This window comes from Motacilla alba, chromosome 28 (genome assembly GCF_015832195.1).
Source record: "Motacilla alba alba isolate MOTALB_02 chromosome 28, Motacilla_alba_V1.0_pri, whole genome shotgun sequence".
Lineage (NCBI taxonomy): Eukaryota > Metazoa > Chordata > Aves > Passeriformes > Motacillidae > Motacilla > Motacilla alba.
Window position 1 is genome coordinate 1,884,095 of NC_052043.1, and position 23,207 is coordinate 1,907,301.

Below are 23,207 nucleotides of genomic sequence, written 5' to 3' on the forward strand. Positions count from 1 at the left end.
GGGATGGGATGGGAATGGGGATGGGATGGGAGTGGGGATGGAACAGGTCCAGGAATGGGGTGGGAGTGAAGATAGGGCTGGAGTTTGTCCGGGAAAAGGATAGGAATGAGGCTGGAATGGGGCCAGGAACAGAGTGGGAGAGGGGATCGGGTTGGGGTGCTGCTGCCCCTGTGTCTGGGGCCACCCACGCTGCCCGTGGGGTGTTGTGTGTGTTCCCCGTTGTGAGGGGGGCAGGAAATCCCTCCTGAACATCCAAGGCAAGGAAACAGCAGATTTTTATGTTTTTCTATTAAGAACTGGAAACAGGGAGAGCATCCCATAGGACAGTGACCTTCCAGTGGGACTGAGGGGTAGACAGGCCCTGAGGATGCTCCAGAACCCCCCAAACCCCTCAGCACTAACAGGAGACCCCCCGAAAGGCCCCGCCATGAAGGTCTCACCAGCATGAAGCATTCTCCTTGTCATGGGCTCCCCGAGTATTTATTAGAATATTTTATCATATCTGAGGGAGGCAAACTCAGCCCTGCTTGATCTCCTCCAGTTGCAACTCCCTTTTGAAAGGGATGTTCGTACAGGGAGTGACCTGCTCCATGAATAAATTGACTCTGCCTGCGTCTCTCCCTGTCCCGGAATGTTGTGGAGACGAGGGTGGGCTGGAGAAGCTGCTTTGCATAATTAATATTTATCACTCCATCCCGAACAAGCACAATCCCCCCGTTCATCCCCGAAGAGTTGGTGGCTGTGTTGGCAGAGGGGAGGCAGCTCCTTCCCTTTGGAAATCTCATCTCCCGGCGAGGGGTCCAACCCCCCCTGGCACCCACAGACCCCCGTGGGTGGGCACGGGATGGGGCACGGCGCTGGATCAGCCTGGACAGAGGGAGATAGGGACGGGAATGGGGCAGCCCCCGACCCCTGCACACCCCAAAATCCCCGTGAGGCGGGGGGTGCCCCACCCGGGACGCATTCCCAAGGTGCAGATCCAGCTGCTGCCGGCGGGAATTGTCCCGTTCCTGCCGGGCTGGTGGGACGCCGGGGCTGGATCCGCGCCTTCGGCCTTTTGTCTGCGGGAGAGGAATTAATTATTTTGTTCTCTCATTACCCCGGACTAAAAATCCATTTCTGAGCAGCATAAATTTAGGTGCCTGAAGTGGCTATTTTAACATCCCGGGAAACATTTCTCTCCCTCTCTCGCCCTTTTCCCAATCATTTCTGTCTCATTGGCAGCCATCGATGTTCCGGATGAAGCACAAGATGGAGGGGCATTATCCAAACCCGGCAAACGGCCCTCCCTGGGTGGAAAATGGGATGGCGAGGCTGGAACGGGGTCCCCACGGTCCCCCCAAACCCCTAAACCCCCCGGGCTGGGGGTCTGGGACAAATCCCAGCGCGGGTAGAGCGGAGTCTGAGCCCGGCCCCGCGAGGGACCGGCAGCCGCCGCGTGCTGCTCAATTGTTTGGAACATAAAATGGAAATTAATACATGGGGTGACCCCCCCCCGGCATCCCCCCTTCCCCCCAGCGCCGCTCGCCTCGTTAATTGAACGGCGCGAAGCAAATGAGGTCAGAGCTCACTTGAGCCAGACAAGGACACGGGAACACGCGCGGCTGCCGGCGAGGCAGGGCTGTACCTGCCCGTGTTTAGCATTCCTGCCGGGATCCGCTCATTAAAAACCTAAAAGGCGGCTTAAGCATCCCATTAGAGAGAGCCTCGCCGGGCTCGGGAGCCTTGCGTGTGCGGGGAGAGCGGCATGGCAGCCCGGCACGGGGAGGGGGTGCGCTGCTCCTGCCCCATCGCCGGCTCTTCGGGGGGCTTTGGAGCTCTTCTGGGGGTCCCTGGAGGCAGAGGGTGAGAGATGTTGAGGGTGAGAGGGGCAGGAGAGGTGCTGGAGGCCGGGATGCTGCTGGAGCATCCCAAACCCCGCGCCTGGGTCAGGCTCCTGCTGCTGGGGTCGCCCTGCCCCATCATCCCCTCTCTTTCCAAGCTGATCCCCTCAGCCGGCCTTTGGGAACAGCTCCCACGCCGTGCCTCAGTTTCCCCAGCTCGGGCAGGGTGCTGTGGGTGCTGCCCCTTGCCGTTTTCCAGGTGTCCCCAGGGATGTTCTGGCTCCATCCCCAGCACCGACTCCAGCTCTGGGTCAGACCCTGCAGGTGCTGCTCCAGCCCTGCCTGCCCGTGGATCACCAGGATTTCGGGAAGAGGTGGCACACGAGGATCCTGTGGGACCCCTCCCAGTCTCCCCTCACCCAGGACAACCCGAGGGGCTCCGTGCCAGGGCTGCGGGCACCGATCCCACGGGAGGCTCCGTTCCTGTGGCACTGGGTGATGTCCCTGCTCCAGGGGCTGGCTGGGGACCCCACTCCTCGTGTCCCGTCCCAAACAGGACCCCAGCAAGTGGCAGGCACTCCGAGCCACCCCGGGGCTGCTCAGCACCCCAGCCAGGAGCACCCACACTTCCAGGCCTCTCTCAGGTGGCTCCTGAGAGCCACCTTGTGCCACCTCCTCGGGGCTTTGGCTTCCCCAGCCGCTCCATCCTCATCCCAAAGAGCCAACCCAGAGCCCACCCAGCACCTCCTCTCTCCAGAGCAGGCTCAGGCATCCAGCATTCCCTCTTTCCCAGCATCTCCCTGCATCCTCCTCCACTTCCTCCCTCTTCCCTTTCTCCCTCTCTTATTTTTTTTTTTTTTTTTTTTTAAGACAAGAAATGAGTTGTCTTCCCGCAGATGTGACTAAAAGCACTCTGGAAATGTCAGCCACTGCTGGAAAGGGACCCAGATAACATTTAGCTTTAGGTAAGAGAGTAGATTTTCTCTGCACTAATTCATATTTATAAGCTCTCGTGTTCCCGGGGAGAGCGCGGCGCTGATGGCACTCGCTGATTGCCAGCGCGCGGAGCAGGGAATTGTTTTCATATCTGAGATTAAAGAGTGGTTTCTGCTCCCAGTGGCACCTGTGTATTTACACTGGTCATTCTCAATTCATTCTTATAAGATTAAGACTGGAAATGGGAAATGGTTTTAAAGCGCTGAGCCCGGAGGGGTCGGGGGACGTGACGGGGACGGGGCAGAGCCCGGACCCTGCGCCGGGAGCAGCCCGGTCTGAGGAGGAGCACGGGGGCTCTGCTCTCCCTGGGAGGGAAAAGTCCATCCAGAGGGAAATTCCCATCCAGACCCTGTGGGATGGTCACTCTGAGTGACCCCAGCAGGGATGGATGGGGATGGATGGATGGGGATGGATATGGATGGGGATGGTTTGGGATGGATGAGGATGGATGGGGATGGCTGGGGGTGGATGGATGGGGATGGATGGATGGGGATGGTTTGGGATGGTTTGGGATGGATGGGGATGGTTGGGGATGGATGGGGATGGTTTGGGATGGTTGGGGATGGTTTGGGATGGTTTGGGGATGTTTGGGATGGTTTGGGATGGTTTGGGATGGTTTGGGATGGTTTGGGATGGATGGGGATGGATGGGGATGGTTGGGGATGATTTGGGATGGTTGGGGATGGTTTGGGATGGTTTGGGATGGATGGGGATGGTTTGGGATGGTTTGGGATGCTTGGGATGGTTTGGGGATGGTTGGGATGGTTTGGGATGGTTTGGGATGGTTGGGATGGTTTGGGATGGTTGGGGATGATTGGGGATGGTTGGGGATGGTTTGGGATGGTTTGGGATGGATGGATGGGGATGGTTTGGGATGGTTTGGGATGGATGGGGATGGATGGGGATGGTTTGGGATGGTTGGGGATGGTTTGGGATGGTTTGGGATGGTTGGGGATGGTTGGGGATGATTTGGGATGGTTGGGGATGGTTTGGGATGGATGGATGGATGGGGATGGATATGGATGGGGATGGTTTGGGATGGTTGGGGATGGTTGGGGATAGATTAGGATGGATGGGGATGGATGGGGATGGACACCTGGAGCAGTGTGGGCAGCAGGATGGACACAAGCTCACCACAGATTAGCCGAGAGCATTATTTCTGTTAAGATTAGGAAAAAGATTTATTTCTATTAAGATTAGGTGAAAGATTTATTTCTATTATGACTCGCTGGAAGATTTATTCCTACTATTATTATTTTTCAACACATCCCGGGGTGTGTGTCAGCTGATTAAAGGCAAACAAGTAAAGCTCCTCTTCTCCGTGGCGGATCGAGGATTTGGGAACTTTTAGAGCTTTATTTAGTTTTTCTCTGTTTTATTTAATTTATTTTTTTTTAAATCGTGTTTGCGAAGTGGCTGAGCAGCTCCGGAGAGAGTTGGAGCGTAAACATGGGGGGAAAGGAAAAAAAAAACCCCGGGTTGTGTCAGGGATTGAGGGGTTGGAATTAGGGGGAGGAAGGGGCAAAAAAAAGGGGGAGGAGGCGGTGGGGGATGCAGGAGGGGTTCGGGGTGGAAAGGGAAAAAGGCGAAAGGAGAAACAAGACAATGGCAGAAGGCACCCCGGGGACTTCCTGAGAGGTTTTAGAAATTCAAAATACGCCTTAGAGCCTCAAAGCTGTGTCAGTCACAGCCCCGGCGCAGGGATCACTAAGGCTGCGGCCAAACAATACCAGATTGTGTGAGGAAGGTGGGAAAATCGGGGGTCTCAGCGGCTCCCGCTCACACCAGCGGTTCCGCCCGTCAAGCACGCGTTCCACATGAATCAATTCTGGACAGAGCCGCGGCATAATCCCCGCCAGCCTCGCTATGACAACTTGAAGGAGAATTCGGCGGCTGAGTGACAGCAGACGGAGAACTGACAAGGCAAAAGGCCGCAGGACTTTCCTGCCCTTTTTTCCCCGTTTTTTTCTGGTTTTTTTTTTTGTTTTCTCTTTTCCCTTTCATTCTCCCTTTCTCCCCACTCCCCATCCCAGGAACTTTTCCCGGGCGGCTCCTCGGGGCGCACACGTGTCCCTGTGCTGCTGCTGCTGGGGCTTTGCTCCCTCCGTGCAGCCCCTCTGCCCTTTCCCTGCTCCCGGGGACCCTTCCCACAGCGGGATGCTCGGGGCTGCGGTCACCTCTGCCACCCAGACGGTCACAGGGGGACACGGGGTTGTGACCTCCAGCCGGGGCGTTGGTGACAGAGGACGCGTGGCGCTGGCACCTGGCTGCAGCCTCAGCACAGGGTGGTGGGGACCTCCAAATTGGGGGCTCACGGCCTCCCCTGTGGGGCTGGAGGGGCAGGGGGAGCCTGGCAGGGCAGAGTGGCTCCCCCAGCCCAGCCAGGGAGGCTTTAATTACTCCGGGCTCGTTATCGGAGTGGTGTAATGAGCCCCGTGGGTTTTCCAGTTAATCCTGGGCTGTGGTCACCCACATGGGAGTGTCAGGGGTCACCTTCAAAGGGGTCCTGACAAATTCCACCCCTGACCCAGGGGACGTTGGCAGCACCCACGTCATCGTGCCAGCAAAGCCACCAGCGGAGCCAGGGCTGGGCCGGGGGGTGTTTGTGGGGAGGGGACCAACACCCCTGAGCTGCTCCCAGCCAATATTGAAAGATTCCAGTGGTTATAGCTGCTCCTGCATCCCCACAGCTGAAGGAAGCACTAATCACCTCCCTGCGCCACCCCCCGCGCTCCCGCCTCGTTAGGTAAACGAGTGTATTATTAATAATCATATCAAGGATAAAAAGTGCTTTTGTCACCTTTGGATCCCGCTCCTTTCCGGGCTGCCCTGTTCCGGTTCCACATGCCTGCTCAGGGAGGAAGGAGGGAGAAAGGAAACTAATTAAAAATTGCCAGTGTCTTATGTTGGAGCGTTTGGGTGCGTTGGGTGGTGAAAGACGAGCGGCTTGTTGCAAGAAAATCAATTTTACAGTTACAGGAGCAGAATAAATAGAGGTGGTGCGTTAAGGCAGGAGGATGAGCAGCCTCTGAGGGCTCCAGCTCCGCAGGGATACGGAATGAGCCATCCCGGGATGCTCCGGGTGTCCCCGTGTCCCCACACCATCCCGCCGCACCCCAGCTCCATCACCCGGCAGAAGGTTTTGCTCAGAACCTGGTGAAAAACCACCAGAAGAGCTCCCAAATTCAGGCTGGGCGCCGCAGGCGGGGCCGAAATTAGGGATTTTTTTCCAGGAAATGAAGAACTGGGCCTCAAAAGCCACCCAGAGTGGGGCTGTGAGGTGCACATGGACTTGGGGGGGGTCACCTCATGCCGACCCCGGGCAGCCCCGGCACGTCCCGGCTCCCGCTCGGAATCCATTCCCATCCCCGCCGCACGAGGCTCCATCTGTATTTTATTCCTCTCGCCTCTCCGCAGGCCTGTGGCTCAAATCTATTGGTTTCGTGCGGGATTTCATTGTCTTTTTGGGGGTCAGGGAAACGGTGAAGCAGCCAATTCCCCTTGGCGGGGGGGGTTAAACGCTGCTCGCCCCGCGCAGGGGGCCCCGATGCCTGGGAATGAGGGAGCAGCAGCCGGGGGTCCCGGACCAAAATGACTTTTATGCTAAACGGGATGCGGGAGGCGGGAGCGGCGCGGGGCAGGGGGTCCCACTTCGGGATCTCGCTGCTGCTTCCGGAGCCGTCGGCCGGGACGCCTTCCCAGCTCCTCTTCCCAGCCCTGCATCCCTTTTTTCCCCTTCCCGGCCTGGCTGGGCTCGGTGATCCTTTCCCCGGCTGATTCCAGCCCGGTCAGGTCTGTCCTTCCTTGGCTCCTCGCGCCAGGATGCTCCGATCCCTAATCCTCAAATCGTCCCTCGCCGGTTTTACATCCGTCTCTAAGCTCCTCATAATAGATTTATTTAAAAAAAAATTAAAAAGGGAAGGAAATAAAAACCCTCCGTGGGTTATTAGGGGATATTTTGGTTTTAATTGAAAATACCCAGAGCAGAGGGGCCGGATCCCGATCCTCCCCGGAGCCAGGGACGGGGCCAGTTTATCCCAGATGTCACGAGCATCCCTTTCCTGGGAAACAGAGGAGGGAAGGAGCCTGTGAGGGACTCCCTGGTGGGGTCAGGGAGTCCCCAGGTGGGGGCAGGGGGTCCCCAGAGCGTTGTGTTCAGGGAACACAGCCCGATCCGTGCCGTGGATCCCTGGATCCCAGGGATGGTGTTTGCTGGAGCTGCTGCTCGGCTCCCGAGATGTTCCTGGAGTTTGCTGGGCTGGGATTTTTTTGTCCAGGAGCTGCCTCGAGCGGGCTCTGGCCTGAGGAAAGGGAGGTCTCTGGGTGAATCAGCATTTCCGAGCTGTGCCAGGCATCCCAAATCCCCGCTCTCCATTAGCACCTAATAAAAACGGAGCTAATTATGAATTAGCGCGGGATGAAAATGTTTTGGTTTCTGTTCCCGGGAGCTGCTCAAACCCCGCAGCCAATTTGGAGCAAAGGATGGACAAGATCCCTCAGCCCCAGAGCCAGCGAGGGGCTGCTGGGGGGACAGAGCTGGGGACACCCAGAGCCCAGGGCAGAGCTGGGGACACCCAGAGCCCAGGGCAGAGCTGGGGACACACAGAACCGGGGACACTCAGAATTTGGGGAGCCACCAGGGCTCCACCGCACCAGGGATCCTTCCACAAGGGATCCCTGCAGCATCCCCGGCATGAGCAGCTGCTGCCCGCACCGGCTGGTGAGGGGCACAGCGGCCCCGGGGGCACAGCCCCTGCCCGGCGGGGCCCTTTTGGGGCCCAGAAGCCTCCTGAGCTCCCTGGGCCACCAGGAGCAGCCAGGGCTGGCCACGGGCAGCCCCAGGCTGGCACGGGCTCGGCTCGGCTCGGCCGGGCTCGGAGCTCGTTGTGGATTCACGGCACTCCCCGGCACAAATGGGTTTAAACTACCTTAAGTGTTTCAGCAGGGAACTGGCGCTGGCGGTGTAACACTGTATTACCACAGCATTAGGAGTGAAGTATTGATCCTAATCCCCTGGTTCAAAAATAGGATTATCAGAAGGGGAGGGGAGGGGAGGGAGGGAGGGGGTGCGGGAGGATCCCCGTCCCCAGCCCCCGGAGACCCGGTCCCCGCGCCGGAGGGAGAGGTCGGGGCACGGCGGTGGCACCTGGGCGATCGGAGCGGCATCCCGGAATCCCTCGGCCCTGGGATGGCTGCGTGCCTCCGGATGCAGAGCAGCCCTCGGGGATTCGCCCACCCCGAGTTCTTCGGGAGGGGGCACGGGGGGAGCGGGAGCTGCCACCGCGGGGCTTCTCCTCCCCAAAGCACCTCGGGGGGCAGCGACCGTGGCGGGAGCGGTTCCGTCTGACTGTCTCCCATTCCCGTGAAAAGCCATCTCCCCGACTGATCGATTCCCACGCCTCGTGGTGCTGCTCCTCACGGATTGACTGATTGACCGATGGAGCGAGCCCGGCCCGGGGCTTCGAGAGCTCCCCTTGCTGCTCCTCCTGGTACTTCTTTACCTTCTGGAGCTCGGCGAGGGGGGAGCAGCGGCTGCCGCGGGGCACGGAGGGATGGGGAGGCTGCCAGAAGCGGGGTTACAACAGGGTTACACCCAGGAGTGCGGTGGCACGAGGAGCAGGTGACACCGAGGGGCTGCTGCCATGGCCCGACCCTCCTGCGCTGTGTCCCCAGAGCTCCGAAGCCCCAGGGCTGATGGCGCTGGTCACTCAGTGACGGTGGCGGGTGGATTCCCCGGATTCCCTGGGGTGTGTCCCACTTCCCGGGATCCGGGGCGTCCATCTGGAGCCGTCTCCTTACTGCAGTTTAATGTACGTGGCAGAGGCTGGGCAGGGATCGGGGCTCTTCTGCGCGGGAGAGAAGGGAGGGTCTGCGCAGCCCCCATCCCATCCTGCCTCGTCTATCCCAGCCCCGCTTTTTCTTGAGCCCCCGCGGCCCCGGAGCCGGTCCCAGGGTGACCCCCCCGTCCCCTCCCCGGCCACGGCCTCTCCCCGCCTGGCTGACTCTCCATACAGTTCCCATTTCACTCCTAATCTCCTCTCTTAGTTTTTAATCCCCTCTCTCCTCCCAGGCTGCCTTTCCCCGTCCTCCCTCGCCTCCTCTCCTTCCCTCTGCCTTCGCCTCCCCCTCCCCGCAAGACAAATTACCCTTAATGATATGCTGAAGGCCATGACACCCATGTTGTCTCTTTGTCATCCTTCGCGGTGCAGCGTGAAAAGATAATACAAACCGCGGCACTTATCTACAATTGAGCGCCAAGACAACCTGCTAATCCCTTAATAACGCGGCGCCGGCCCCACGGCTGCGCTCCCGCCGCTGAATGCCAAATCGGCCGAATCGCCGCCGCTGCCAGCGCCCGCGGCCCGGCTCGGGGTGCCCCGCATCCCCCCGGGGCCGCGGTGCCCGTGAACGGGGGGGAAAAACTCCGTACTGGAGCCCAAAGGTGCGGGGAGAGGGCGGGCGATGGGCAGGGCAGAGGATGGGGGGATAATCGGCCATCGGTGGGTGCGAAAGGATGGGGAGATGGGGGGAAAGCATCGATAAATTGATTTAAAAAGGATGGGGAGATGGGGGGAAGCCTCCATAAATGGATTTAAAAGGATGGGGAGATGGGGATGATTGAGTGGGAGAAGATGGGGGAAATCCCAGCCTAAAAGGATGGGGAGATGGGGGGAAAGCCTCCATAAATGGGTTAAAAAGGATGGGGAGATGGGGGAAAAGCCTCGATAAATGGATTTAAAAGGATGGGGAGATGGGGATCATTGAGTGGGAGAGGATGAGGGAAATCCCAGCCTAAAAGGATGGGGAGATGGGGATGATTGATGGGGGTAATCCCCCAGAAATGGACTTAAAAGGTTGGGGAGAGGGGGGGAAGCCTCCATAAATGGGTTAAAAAGGATGGGGAGATGGGGGGAAAGCCTCGATAAATGGGTGCGAAAGGATGGGGAGATGGGGATGATTGATAGGGGGAAATCCCCCCTAAATGGACCTAAAAGGTTGGGGAGATGGGGGGAAAAGCCTCCATAAATGGGTTAAAAGGGATGGGGAGATGGGGGGAAAGCCTCCATAGATGGATTTAAAAGGATGGGGAGATGGGGATCATTGAGTGGGAGAAGATGGGGGAAATCCCAGCCTAAAAGGATGGGGAGATGGGGATGATTGATGGGGGTAATCCCCCAGAAATGGACTTAAAAGGTTGGGGAGATGGGGGGGAAGCCTCGATAAACAGGTTTAAAAGGATGGGGAGATGGGGATGATTGATAGGGGGAAATCCCCAAGAAATGGACCTAAAAGGTTGGGGAGATGGGGGGAAAGACTCCATAAATGGGTTAAAAAGGATGGGGAGATGGGGATGATTGAGTGGGAGAAGATGGGGGAAATCCCAGCCTAAAAGGATGGGGAGATGAGGATGATTGATGGGAGGAAATCCCCCCTAAATGGACCTAAAAGGTTGGGGAGATGGGGGGAAAGCTTCCATAAATGGGTTAAAAAGGATGGGGAGATGAGATCGTCAAGTGGCAAAGGATAAGGGGTTAATTATCAATAAATTCATGCAAAAGGATGAGGAGATCACTGAGTGGCAGAGGATGGGGGGGAAATCTTCAATAAATGGGTGCAAAAGGTTGAGGAGATGGGGGAAAATCCTCAATAAATGGACCTAAAATATTGGGGGGGAGGTGGGGGAAAAATCTCAATAAACGGACCCAAAAAGATGCACTGATGGGATCATGAAGTGACTGAGGACTGGGCAGTGTGGGGTGGAATTCTCAGTAAATGCAAAAAGTGGGGAAGATGGGAGAAAATCCTCAATTAATGCATGAAAAGGATGGGAAGATGAGATCGCTGAGTGGCAGAGGATGGGGAAAAAAATCCCCATGGATGGATCCAAAGGATGCAGTGGCAGGAGAGGTGAGTGAGAGCATGGGGTGGGGACCAGCTCCGAGGGGGAAGAGGCCGGGTCCCCGTGGGCCCCTCCTGATTCTGCCGGTGCCCATGGAAAACCCGTCTGAGATGGCTGGTCCCTGTCCAGCTGCAACCTGCAGGACATCTGGGCACATCTGGGCATCCCAGAGGGGTTTGTGCCTGGTGTCCACCCCCCAGCATCCCAACTGTCGAGTGGAAATGTGACAGCCCCACGCGGAAAGGTGTGACATCCCTGCAGGTCCCACCCCGGACCTGCTGCTGTCCCATCCCACATGGCCGATCCCAGCACAGAGCAGGGCACAGACACGCCGTGCACCAACATCTGGGCACAGCTGGGCATCCCAGAGGGCTTGAACTCAATGCCCATCCCAGAAATCCCACGGGAGAACGAGCATCGCTGCACGCAGCACCTGACAGCCGCCGTGGGGACACCGGGTGACACCGGGGTCCTGTCTGGCATCCCCCACCCCACGCCGCCCTGACGGAGGAGAATTGCTGCTCAATTTCCGGCTCCCTTTTCCCCTTCCCACCCCCTGCGTGATTTACCTCTCCCCGGAGGAGCCCAAAAGCTGTAAACACACTTTTATTTGTCAGTCGTGTCCCCGCAGCCGCGCGGCTGTTGGGAAGGTAATAAATGATTCTGGTCCTCTTGGCTTGATGATGTCGGGATTAGGAGCCCTACATATTTTATGGAAACCTCTACATGATCTTCCTTGATAAATCATTTAAATAGGAGTGTCTTTTCTTGGTGTGGGATATAAAATATTTACTGGAGCGGGTGAAGGCTGCTCATCCGTGTTTACCCTCCCGCTTCCCAGCCCGGCTCCGGTGACAAACAGCTCAGCCCTTCACCGGCTCAATGGCACCTCGGCTGTGACACGGGGACGGGCTCCTTGGGGTTGAAAGCTGGGCATTTTTGGGGATTTATGCGTTCCCCCAGTTGCGTTTTGCTCCTAAAAGAAGTGATTTTGGTGCGGCATCAGAGCATCCTCCCCGTAGCGCCCACCAGCCCCATGCCAGGGTGGGTGTGCCGTGCCATGACCAGCCAGGATTGCCACAAGGACAGGAGCTCACCAAGGGGAATTTTTGGGACCAACCCATCCCCTCAGCTGCATTTTTGTGGCAAGAAGAAGTGATTTTGGTCCAGCCCCCTGCCAGGGAATGTTTTCCACCAGCTCCAACCTGCATTCCCGGGGTTCTCCAGCATCTCCGGGACCGGATCCCCCATCCCTGCCCACCTCATCCCCACCTCCAGCCCCGGCAGCCTCCGCAGCAGCGTCCTGCTCCCTCCTCCATTAGCATTCACGGCAATTCTTTTCATTTGTTACCTGGCAGGGGAATGAAAACACGTTGTTCCCCGCAGCGGGGGGTTTCCTACGGCGAGCCCCAACTTTTCAATCATTCCTTGGCAGCGCCGTGGCAGAGCGCGGCCCCCCCGCCCCCCGGGCAGGAGCCGGCGCTATTAAAAGGCTCACCCAGGGGCATGTATTTTCCATAAGACGCCGTGTACATGCTGTGCAACATTCAGGAGGATCATGCTGGAGCAATTGGTCCGGATATAATGCCGGTTACCTTGCGAGAGAGGAGCTCCGAGGGGAATGGATGCTCGCTCCGCGCCTGGGGGAGAAATCGCTCCCTGCAAAGCTCGGGGGCGGCGGTGGGGATGATCAGCACCGGCTCCGTGCACGATCGGCACCGGGTCCGTGTCTGCCCCCACCCAGACGGGGCTCGGAACGGGGGCAAAGGCCCGGGGAAGGTGGCCTGGGGGTGGGTGAGATGCCACGACCTCCCGAGGTGCCCTCACCCACGGCATCCAGGGGATACCGGGATGAAATCCTTCCCTGTGAAGGTGGCGAGGCCCTGGAATGGATTTCCCAGGGAAGCTGTGGCTGTCCCTGGATCCCTGGCAGTGCCCAAGGCCAGGCTGGACGGGGCTGGGAGCACGCTGGGACAGTGAAAGGTGTCCCTGCCATGGCAGGGGTGCGATGAGATTGGCTTTAATGCCCCTTCCCACACAAACCATCCTGGGATTTGCTGAATCGATGGTTCCCAGGAATCCTCCACGGATGGGGGGCTGCAGCAGCCCCCTCCCCGCCCTCCACCACCCTCCCTCCTCTCCCGCGCCCCCTCCTCTCCCCGGGGTGTGGGGGAAACAGCAGCTGAACAAAACCAAATGGCCAGCGGCCCGAAAAGTTCCATTTGCTGCCCCGCGGAGGGAGCGGCCACGGCCGAGCACAATTACACACCCGGCTGGGCCGGCTCCTGCAAATCGATGGCCGCAAAGGGCCGGGGGTCTGTCACCTGCCCTCCCCCTGCAGCCCCCCGGAGCCGGGACCGGGCACGGCCCCGCATCCCGAGCCCCGGAGGGAGCGGCCGGGAGCCGCTGCGGAGCGCTCGCCTCTCCGCGCTGCTCCCATAAATCATCCCCTGCCCGGGGATTCTCCAGGTGCTCCGCAGCTGGCAGCTCGGTCCAGGAGCGCTCCCGCTCGTACCGCTTGTACCGATCGGGAGATACGGATGGGACGAGAGCGACGGCCGGGAGGGCGGGGAGGGGGCGGCGGTGACAGCCGGAGCGGCCGCGGGGCCGGGAGGGACATCCCGCGTCCCCTGCCAGCTGGAGCCGCCGCCGGAGCTGCCGGAGGGACGGGACGGAGCCCGGGAGGCGCCGGTGAGCCCGCGGTGAGCACACGGTGCTGCGGGGTGTCGCGGTCCCCTGCGTGGGACGGGACAGGGGGACGCAGGGATGAGCCCCCCAGCCCTGCTGCACAGGGGGCTGGTGGCCGCTGTGCCAGCCTCGGTGGCCACCGTGCCACTTCCATTCAGGAGCCTGAGCCCTGTGGCACCCACCCGCCCCTGCAAAGGCACCACGCCACGGGGGACCCAGGGTGGCAAGGGGACAGCCGGGCCACTGGGAATTCATTTCAACGGAGCAAACTGAAGCTGGATGTCGAAGAGAAATTTATTCTCATCTCAGGTTGTTTCCAACTCCCTGCTCTGCCTCGAGCAGCCCCGGGGAGGGTTTGGCCTCCTGGTGAACCTTCCCGTGGCACACAGTGGCCATGGTTGCCCTGAGCCGCAGTGGCATCCCTGCTGGAACAGGCACCTCTGTGGCACAAAGCGGGAAAATGCCTCTGGAAAGGCCAGCAGGGATGGGTGAACATCCTTTCCTGGACATCCTTGCCTGGCTGAACGTCCCTGGAGTGAGGACCAGGAGAGGGAGGGAGCTGGGGACCATCCTGAACCTCCTCACGGTGCAAATCCGGACCGCAACACCGGCACTGGGGGAGCTGCACCCCCTGTGCTCTCCAGAGCTGGAATGTTGCCCCAGGTGGGATATTCCACGGGCCAGCGGAGCACGGAGCACCCACTGCCTCCAGGGGATTAAATGAAAAAAAAAAACCCGATGGATGCTGAAATGCTGAAAGGAGCAGCAGGAGCGGAGACCTCGGAGCGGTGCACTCCGGGATCACCACGGGGGCTCGGGATCCCCGGGGGTCCTGGTGCCTTTGCTCTGGAGCAGGTGGGGAGCAGGACAGCATCTCCCAGGCTGACCCCATGGAATCAGCCCCAGATATCTGCTGGAAGGACCCAGCTCCGCTCCTGCTCTGACATTGCTGCCATGGGGATCCCGCAGCCCGACAGGATCCGGCACACGGAGCATCCAGGCCCAGCCCAGCTCTCCATCACCACCACCCCTCACATCAAACCTCGATGCCTCTGCAGAAGAGACGGGCTCTAAATGATCCCATTCAGGCCCTGAAGCCCCACGACTCCATTAATTAATTACTAACGACGATCCGTCTCGGCCTCGCGCCTGCCCGCTCGCTATTTTTACCTCCCTATTTCCAACTCCCAGCGTTAAAAAAATCATGAGCCGGGTCTCAGAAAACCTCCTGAGCGGGTCTAAAAACTCATTTTTTGGTCAATCCCTGCCAGGCTCTTTGGCTGGTGGTTCCCTGTGACGGAGCAGCGGCAGGGCCGGCGGAGCTGGAGGTGGCACCCACGTCCCCGGTGGCGGGTGGCATCGCTCCCGCTCCTGGCACACAGATGGCCCTTATTAAAAAGCAAAATTAGTCTTTCACCCTCTGGTGGCAAAACTTCAGAGCTCGGATCAGCTGTGGGAGCCTCAATTAATTACCAGCGGGTTGTTCCTATTGCTGCTAATTATGCTGGAATAGGCATAGAACGCCAGGAAGGAGCACGGGCTGCTCCAAAAAAGTTTAGGATTTAAGAAAAGAAAGAGCAGAGGCAGAGCATGCTCGTGATGCCACCTCAGAGAAGCCTGTCCTGGCTTTGGTGGCCTGCCAGGACGTCACCTGTTGGTGTCTCACTCCTGGGGAAACTGAGGCAGCGGCAGGTGAGGAGCCGGGGCTGCGGGAGCTGCCAGCCCCGAGCGCCCACCCACCAGGCAGCCTCGCCTCCTATAATTAAGTACTATCAACAATTGCACATTAATTAATTTAATATCCATTATTATTAATTAACAGGGTAATTAAGTCCTTCCTGTAATTAACACACCACCCAGCAGAGAGGTCTGGCTGCAGAGCCCCGGTGTGCCAAGGGAAAGGGAGCAAGGACGGACACCGGGAGCCGGAGCCCTCCGGGGACACAACCCCGGCCACCCCCCCGGGAGGGGACACGGAGCCGCACGGAGAGGGAAAAGTGATTCCTCAAAGCAAGGCCCTCACACGACATTTATTTGCATTTTATTATAAAAAAATACAGAATCCAAATGGGGGGCGAGAGATCCGGTTACCATCAGCACGACGTCGAGGACGAAAGCGGAAATGTCGAAGGACGGAGCGAGGCGCGAGGGGACCAGCACGGGGGGACGGCGCCGAGGGCAGGGGGGGCTGCTCCAGGGGACCCCCAGCCCTCCCCCGCCGCCGGCCCCGCTGCCACCTCCGTCCTTCCACTCTCCCACAGTCGCTGTACACAATATAGATATTTATATATATAATCTATATATATATAAAACACAGACCGAAGGCCAGGCGGGTGCTGCCGGCTCTGCGTCAGAGCCCGGCGGGTGCCCCCCGCATCCCCCCCCATAAACACAATGCTTTTGTCACCTTCGGGAACCACGACCTGGTCTGGACACACGGGACAGGGACAGGGACGGCAGGGAATGCGATTTTTTTTTTTTTTAATTATGTGGGGTTTGTTTTTTTTTTTTTTTGTAATTTTCTTTTTTTTGTACTTTTTTTTTTCTTTTTTTTTTTCCCTTTTTTTAAATGGTCAGGATGAGCTTATTGCAAGATTCCAGCTTCCTAGTCTAAAAAATAAAAATAAAATAAAAATAAGATAAACCCTTCCATAAAATCCATTCTCAACAATACATAAAAAAAACCGCTCACAGTATAGCGCTGTATGTACAGGGACAGAGCCCCCCCGGCCCCCACTGCGGGAAGGGCTGGGATCCACTCGGAATGGGGGGGCTCCAGCCAGGTCTGAGCCCATCTCTGGCATCCCCCGGGACCACCGACCACCCCTGGCTTCTGCGGGATGGGCACAGGACCTCCCCAAGGTGGGACAGCCCCAGATTTAAGGCGAGGAGGGGTCAGACCCCGGGGCTGCGGGGTGACCCCTCCCTGGGGATCTGCCACCCCTGGGGTCACGGCCAACCTCAGACTGGGGGTTTGAGGGGGGGGGTTTCACTTATTAATGCAAAGGAAAAGGGAAAAATCCCCAAGCCCAGCCCTGGAATGTCGCGGGACAATGGGGGAGCACCAGGAAGGTCCTGCACGTGGTCTCCAGCCCCCCCCATGGGGGCTCCTGTACCCCCAAGGCATGAGGGGGACACGGAGCAGGGTAGAGGAGAAAAATCCATGGCACACAGTCCTCCCACCCCGGCACCGGAGCGATGCCCTCGGCTGGGCGAGCCCGGCCTGCCGGCTCCCAGCGCCCGGCGGTGCTCCCCGTGCCAGCCGGCCATTCCCGGCGTTCCCAGTGCCGGCCATTTGCAGTGCCAGCCCTTCCCGGTGCTCCCAGTGCCAGCCAGCCCTTCCCGGTGTTCCCAGTGCCGGCCATTTGCAGTGCCAGCCCTTCCCGGTGCTCCCAGTGCCAGCCGGCCCTTCCCAGTGCTCCTCGTGCCAGCCATTTGCAGTGCCAGCCCTTCCCGGTGTTCCCAGTGCCAGCCCTTCCCGGTGTTCCCAGTGCCAGCCGGCCCTTCCCGGTGTTCCCAGTGCCAGCCATTTGCAGTGCCAGCCCTTCCCGGTGCTCCCAGTTCCAGCCGACCATTCCCAGTGCTCTCCATGCCAGCCAGCCCTTCCCGGTGCTCCCCGTGCCAGCCGTCTTCAGTGCCAGCCGTGCCCCGTGCTCTCCGTGCCGGTGCTCCCGGTGCTCCCGGTGCTCCCGGTGCTGGCCGTTCCTGCTGCTCCCCGGGCCAGGTGTCCCTGGCGCTCTCCTCGCTGCCATCGCTGCTCTCCCAGCGCCGCCATCCTCGGTGCTGCTGAGCTGGCCGCACGTCCCCAGTGCTCCTCAGTGTCCCCAGGCCAGCTGTCCCCGGCTGCGTCCAGCTTCCTTTGCTGCTCACGGAGCCACCCCGGGGTCCCGTGGGGACGCGGTGACATCCGTGCCCGAGCGGAGGGGACGGGGTGAAGAACCCCCGGGGGCTCGGAGGGGGCTGTGTCCGTCCAGGCCCCCCGTGCCTGGGGCAGGGGGTGGCCGGGGGTGGCGGGTCCGGCTCCGTGACGTCCTGTGGCCGGGCTGGGAAGGAGTCCGTGCCCACGGAGCCGGGGGCAGCATGGCTGTGTCCGGTGGTCCCGGTGTCACCGGTGGCTCTGCCCACGGCGGGGACAACGAGGGCTCAGCGGGGACTCGAGCCCGGCCCGTGCGGGTCAGTCTGGCACCAGGGGGACCCGACGGGAACAACTCAACGAATAAAAATAAAAATATTTTTCCTTTTAAAAAAACCAAACAAAACCAAAGCAAACAAACAAACAAACAAACAAAAAAAAAAAAACAAAGGAAAAAAAAAACCCCAAACGGACGAGGACTCTGTATTTGGTCTAGAAATGTAAAAAGCAACGCCCCACCGGGGCAGCCGGAGCTGCGGGGCGGGGATGGAAATTCGGGACCCGTTCCCCGGGACAGCCCGGCACCGCTCCCGGCGGGACGGCCGTGCCACGGCGGGGACTTCAGGCGGTGACGGGATCCTCGCCGGCGGCACCGAGCCTCCCTGGGCACCGTCCGGGCGATTCGGGGCGGGCGGGATCCGTCCCCGGGCCGCTCCCGGCGCGTCGGTGTCGGTGCTACGAGACCAGGAGCGTCCAGACGAGCGGCACCACCGCCAGCGCCGCCGGCGGCACCCTGAGGCTGCAGCAGGAGTTGTTGCTGGTGAAAATGGGCTCCGGGGACTCGTAGAGGGAATCGTCTGCGGGAAAGGAAGGGACAGAGGGAGGGTGAGCCGGTGGGACGGCTGCGATCCCGGCTGGAGCAGGCGATGCTCGGCACGCCGGCACCGGGATCCGGCAGCATTCCCGCGGCGGTGCGCTGGGCGCTGACCCCTCTCCAAATTCCAGCTTCCCCCAAGAGCGCAGCTGCCACCCCCGGGATGTGACACGGGGACATCCGAGTGCGGCCGTGAGGGTGGGAATGCCGAGGGCACGGGGCACAGCTCCCGTCCTTCCATTGGGATTAGGGAGCGCTGTACCCCGTCCCCGTGCGCCGCAGGCAGGTGACATTGTCTTGGGGATGGACCCGCTCGGGGCAGGGTCACCCCGTGCCCACAGCCGGGGGGTCCTGTGCACAGGGGGGGCACACAGAACCCCGTGTGGCCGCTCTCTCCAGCTCAGCTCGCTCCGGTTTGCCGCTGCATTATGGATTTTAATGCACCCGGAGGCAGGAAAAGCAGAGTCTGGTCCTGCCTGGGGATGCTCCAATGCTCCACCCACCTGATCCCCAATTCCAGAGGGTCCCTCGTGCCAGGATGAAGTTTCCAGACTCATTCCAGGGCCAGACCCAGTCAGGGGGTGCCCCCTCAGGCCCAGCCTCTCTCCCCCTTCCCTTCTCTTCCCCTCCACAAGACAGAACAAAATCCCAATATTATTAAAATACTAAAAAATAATATCGGGAGAGATTTTTTTTCCCCCCCTTCACCCTGAATGGAACACGATGAGTTTTTACAGATGGATCTGTTACGTTGGGTTTTATTTTAAAGCCACCAAAGGAAGGGAGGCGAGAGCCATCGGTTACCCGGTGACATTCCGCTGTCCCCGGGGAGAGCCGCTGCCATTTGCTAATTACACGTTAACAGGAGAAGAAAATTATTAATTTGTTTTTTTTTTTTTTAAATGGCTGATTTATGCGAGTTGGAAAAGTAGCCACTGAGCAGGGATGATTATTGTTATTCATTTTGTTTTGTCCCCGTGTCTCTGTCTGGACAGTGCTGAGATGGCTCCAACAGAGCTGAGGGACCCTGTCCCCACCCCTGTCACCATCGGGGTGGTACCCAAAGGCCACCACTCACCCCCAACCCACAGGGCAGGACCTGGGGACCCCCCCAGGGACCCCCCAAACCTCTCACTTACTTGTTGGCCGAACATAAACCTTCAGCTTCAGGCAGGGCCTGTCCACCGTGTTCGGGGGGGACGCGGCTGCGGGAGGAAAAGGGGACAAAGGGGGTGGATTGAGGGGACAGCAGCAAAACAAGGGTCAAGGTGCTGAATAAAAATAATAAACATTGGGAGAAAGGGAGGAATCACATAGTTATCAGGGTGATAATTCCTCTCGGGATGAGAAAATGGGATTATTTTATAAATATATATATATAAAAGATTTAATTTTCTCTCTTTTTTTAATTAAAGCTGGGGGTTTTTTACCCTTCCCTTTTATTTTCCCTTTTGGCACTTCACCCCATGGAGGGAAGGAAAAGGTGCTGAGCTGAGCAGGACCATGAGCACCCCAACTGCTCCATCCCAGCTCCATCCCAGCTCCTCCAGGGCTGCTGCCAACCTTCCACGGGGGTGGGGTTTTTTTACCCTCCCATTTTCTTTTCCTTTTTGGTGCTGCACCCCATGGGGGGGATGGAGAAAGTGCTGAACTGAGTGGCACCACAGGCATCCCACAGCATCCCATCCCACAGAATCCCATCCCATCCCACAGCATCCTATCCCATAGCATCCAAACCCACAGAATTCCATCCCACAGCATCCTATCCCATAGCATCCAAACCCACAGAATTCTATCCCACAGCAACCAAACCCACAAAATTCCATCCCAGAGAATCCCATCCCACAGCATCCAAACCCACAAAATCCCATCCCACAGCATCCCAACCACAGAATCCCATCCCACAGAATCCCACCCCACAGAATCCTATCCCACAGAATCCCATCCCGCAGAATTTCATCCCACAGCATCCAAACCCACAGCATCCCAAACCACAGAATCCCATTCTGCAGAATCCCATCCCACAGCATCCAAACCCACAGAATCCCATCCCACAGCATCCAAATCCACAGCATCCCATCCCACAGCATCCCAAACCCACAGAATCCCATCCCACAGCATCCCAAACCACAGAATCCCATCCCACAGCATCCAAATCCACATCATCCCATCCCACAGCATCCCAAACCCACAGAATCCCATCCCAGAGAATCCCACCCCACAGAATCCCATCCCACAGCATCCCAAACCACAGAATCCCATCCCATCCTGCTGCATCCCAGCTCCATCCCCAGGGCCAGCACGTGTCCTTGACCCGCTCCAGAGGCACGAGCGTGTCCCGGTGCCGGCGGGTTAATGGATTCCAATCCGTGGGCTCGAGGAGGAGGTAATTTCTTTTCTTTCATGTCTGCTAAATACGGTTCCTCAAAGAGGCATAATTTCTAATGTTCCGCATGACGGGAATTCTAACCGGGTTAGCAATGATCAGCTTCCCATTTACTCCTGTGTAATCTCTCCCTAACGACATTAAAAAATATAAAAAAAATAAAATAAAATAAAAGCCGGGGGGGGGGGGGGTTGGTTGTTGGGGGGGAAGAGAGACAGAGAGAGTTGTGGCCGCAGTTATTGCGCCGGTGACATTTACGGGGGGAGGAGAGAGAGGGGGGAAATGGTAATTTAATATAGATAAAAGGAACAAATTAAGTGGGCTGAAAACAGCTGCTTTAGGAAAAAGAGGAGGGATGATAAGGCGGAGGAGCGTGGCCATGGCTCCGGAGAGGGCGGCGGGGTTGGGGTCGCGCTGCCTCCTTTGGGTTGGGGTTTTATCCCAGCACCTGCTGCCAGCACTGCTGGGTTGTTTTTCCAGCGGGCTCCTCCCCCCGTCCTGTCCCTGTGGATGTTCTGGAAGTGGAAATTCCCTGCCAGGAGCCCTCGTCCTGCAGCCAGCAGTGGAGCTTCCTCCAGAGCAGGCCAGGCAGTTCAGGTTTGGGTGAGAAAGGGAGCCCAGATTCGGGAGAGCACAGGGAAACATGGGAGAGCACAGGAACTCCATGTGAGAACATGGGAATTACATGGGAATTACATGGGAGAGCACAGGAACTCCGTGTGAGAACATGGGAATTACATGGGAGAGCACAGGAACTCCACGTGAGAACATGGGAATTACATGGGAGAGCACAGGAACTCCACGTGAGAACATGGGAATTACATGGGAGAGCACAGGAACTCCATGTGAGAACATGGGAATTACATGGGAGAGCACAGGAACTCCATGTGAGAACATGGGAATTACATGGGAGAGCACAGGAACTCCATGTGAGAACATGGGAATTACATGGGAGAGCACAGGAACTCCGTGTGAGAACATGGGAATTACACGGGAGAGCTCAGGTTTATATGGGAGAGCACAGGAATTACACGAGAGCACAGAAATACATAGGAGAGCATGGGAATAGATGGGAGAGCACAGGAATTCCATGTGAGACCACGGGAATATTTTTGAGAGCACAAGAATACACAGGAGTTTATGGGAATGCTGCCTGGGGCCGGGGCCATTCCCACCGGGATGAAACCAGTGCCTCTGGACAGTCCTGGTCATTCTCATGCCCAGAGCTGGGACTGCAGTCCCACATTTCTCTTCACGGAGAAAAGCCAGGCACAATTCTTCCCAAGAATATTTCTGGGATTCCCATTCTCTGAACCTCAGAGAAAGAAAGCACAATTCTTGTCACTTGCTGTGCCTGTGTTTGTGCCAAAGCAGAATGCAATGTGGAGATTGTTCACCCAAAGTCATGGTGCTTTGTTTCCTTGGCCTGCCAGGGCCAGGTGTGTGTGTGTGTGTGTGTTGGGACTGTCGGGGGACAGTCATGACATTTAGGGTTGAGTGCTTGGCAGGTTCAGTTTAGACGTATAGAATAATATAATATAATAAAGTAATTAATTAGCCTTCTGACACCCATGGAGCCAGAAGCATCATTCTCTCCCCTCCTGCAAATTCCACAGTGACAGCCCCAGCTGAGCTTTCCGTGGGATGCCCGCCCTGAGCTGGACACGCCGCACTTTTGGGGGGATTCTGCAGCATTTTGGGTCACCAACACAAACCCAACCACCAGGACCACCCACCCCACCCCCACTCACAGATGTAGTAGTACTCGTGGCCGGGTCGGAACTCGAAGCCCAGCGAGAAGGGGGTGAAGAGCTGGAACTTCTCGGAGAACTTGAGGGGCCCGTTGGGGGAGTCGGGGCGGTTGCACTCCCAGCGCTTGAAGCCGCGCTGCCGGTGGTCGCAGGACGCGTGGCCCTCGTAGTTGACCATGTAGAGGATGTACCTCTCCATCCGCTCCGGCAGCGGCTCCTCGTAGTGCGGGCAGTAGATGTCCAGGTAGTCGTTGATGCTCACCTCCACCGTGTAGTCCCCGCGGTGGAACCTGCGGAGGTGTCGGGTCAGTGTCGGAACCCAGGAGGTCTCCCTGGCATTCCTGGATGATCCGAGCCCTTGGCCAGGGGCGGTCGGAGACCCGAAGACCCCTGTGGCTTTGAGTTTGACCCGTGGAACCGGTTACCAACTTTATATGAAGAATTAAATGTCACAGAGGTTTAGGTAACACAGTAGTAATGATCACAGGGTGAGGGGAAAAATGTTAAGACTTTGTACATGGGGATTTGGGACTTTGTACAGGGGGCTGAGGCTCCAAGGTGGAGGAATCAGGGCGTGCCCTGTCCTTTTTTCTTCTTCTTCCTGGCCTCCATGGTTTGGGTGATGCTGGCACTTTCAGACTGGTCTAGAGTAGAAAGTCACTGTCTAACACAGGTGACAGGTATTGGAACATCACTGTAAATATCAAATATGCAGCTTATAGGATAAAAGACAACACCAGCCCCGTGGGAGGGCAGCGTGCCTCGGGCTGACCTGCTGAACAGATCACGGCAGGCCAGACAGAAAATGTTCTAGATAACAATTAATAAACAACCTTGAGAACAACAGCCAAAGACCTCTGACTCCTTCTTGGACAGCCGGGTTGGAAAAAGAACTTTCTAACAAAATCTCGGGTTCGCCCTGATAGCGGCCACCAG

At 58.1% G+C, this 23,207-nt stretch overlaps 2 protein-coding genes across 3 annotated transcripts in view; one reads left to right on the plus strand and one right to left on the minus strand.

The window, feature by feature from the left end:
• Positions 1-15,431: 15,431 nt before the first annotated feature.
• LOC119712637 (collagen alpha-4(IV) chain-like) lies at positions 15,432-17,911 on the plus strand. 2 transcript variants are annotated; one of them, XM_038164129.1, is made up of 3 exons: positions 15,432-16,811; positions 16,936-16,951; positions 17,010-17,911. In XM_038164129.1, the coding sequence occupies exons 1-3, from the start codon at positions 16,172-16,174 to the stop codon at positions 17,890-17,892; spliced, it is 1,539 nt and encodes a 512-aa protein (XP_038020057.1). In that variant the 5' UTR covers positions 15,432-16,171; the 3' UTR covers positions 17,893-17,911. The 2 variants fall into 2 exon arrangements, with proteins under 2 accessions (XP_038020057.1, XP_038020058.1); XM_038164130.1 differs by lacking the exon at positions 16,936-16,951 and having other exon boundaries at positions 15,432-16,786; positions 17,010-17,370.
• Positions 17,912-17,957: 46 nt separating this feature from the next.
• EFNA2 (ephrin A2) overlaps positions 17,958-23,207 on the minus strand; it is a 38,872-nt gene continuing 33,622 nt past the window's right edge. Inside the window, exons 2-4 of the mRNA XM_038164131.1 lie at positions 22,272-22,561; positions 19,274-19,339; positions 17,958-18,117 (exon numbers count right to left, since the gene is read on the minus strand). Of these exons, the coding sequence (XP_038020059.1) occupies positions 17,996-18,117; positions 19,274-19,339; positions 22,272-22,561 (478 nt within the window). The 3' untranslated portion in view covers positions 17,958-17,995. The remainder of the gene's footprint in view (positions 18,118-19,273; positions 19,340-22,271; positions 22,562-23,207) is intronic.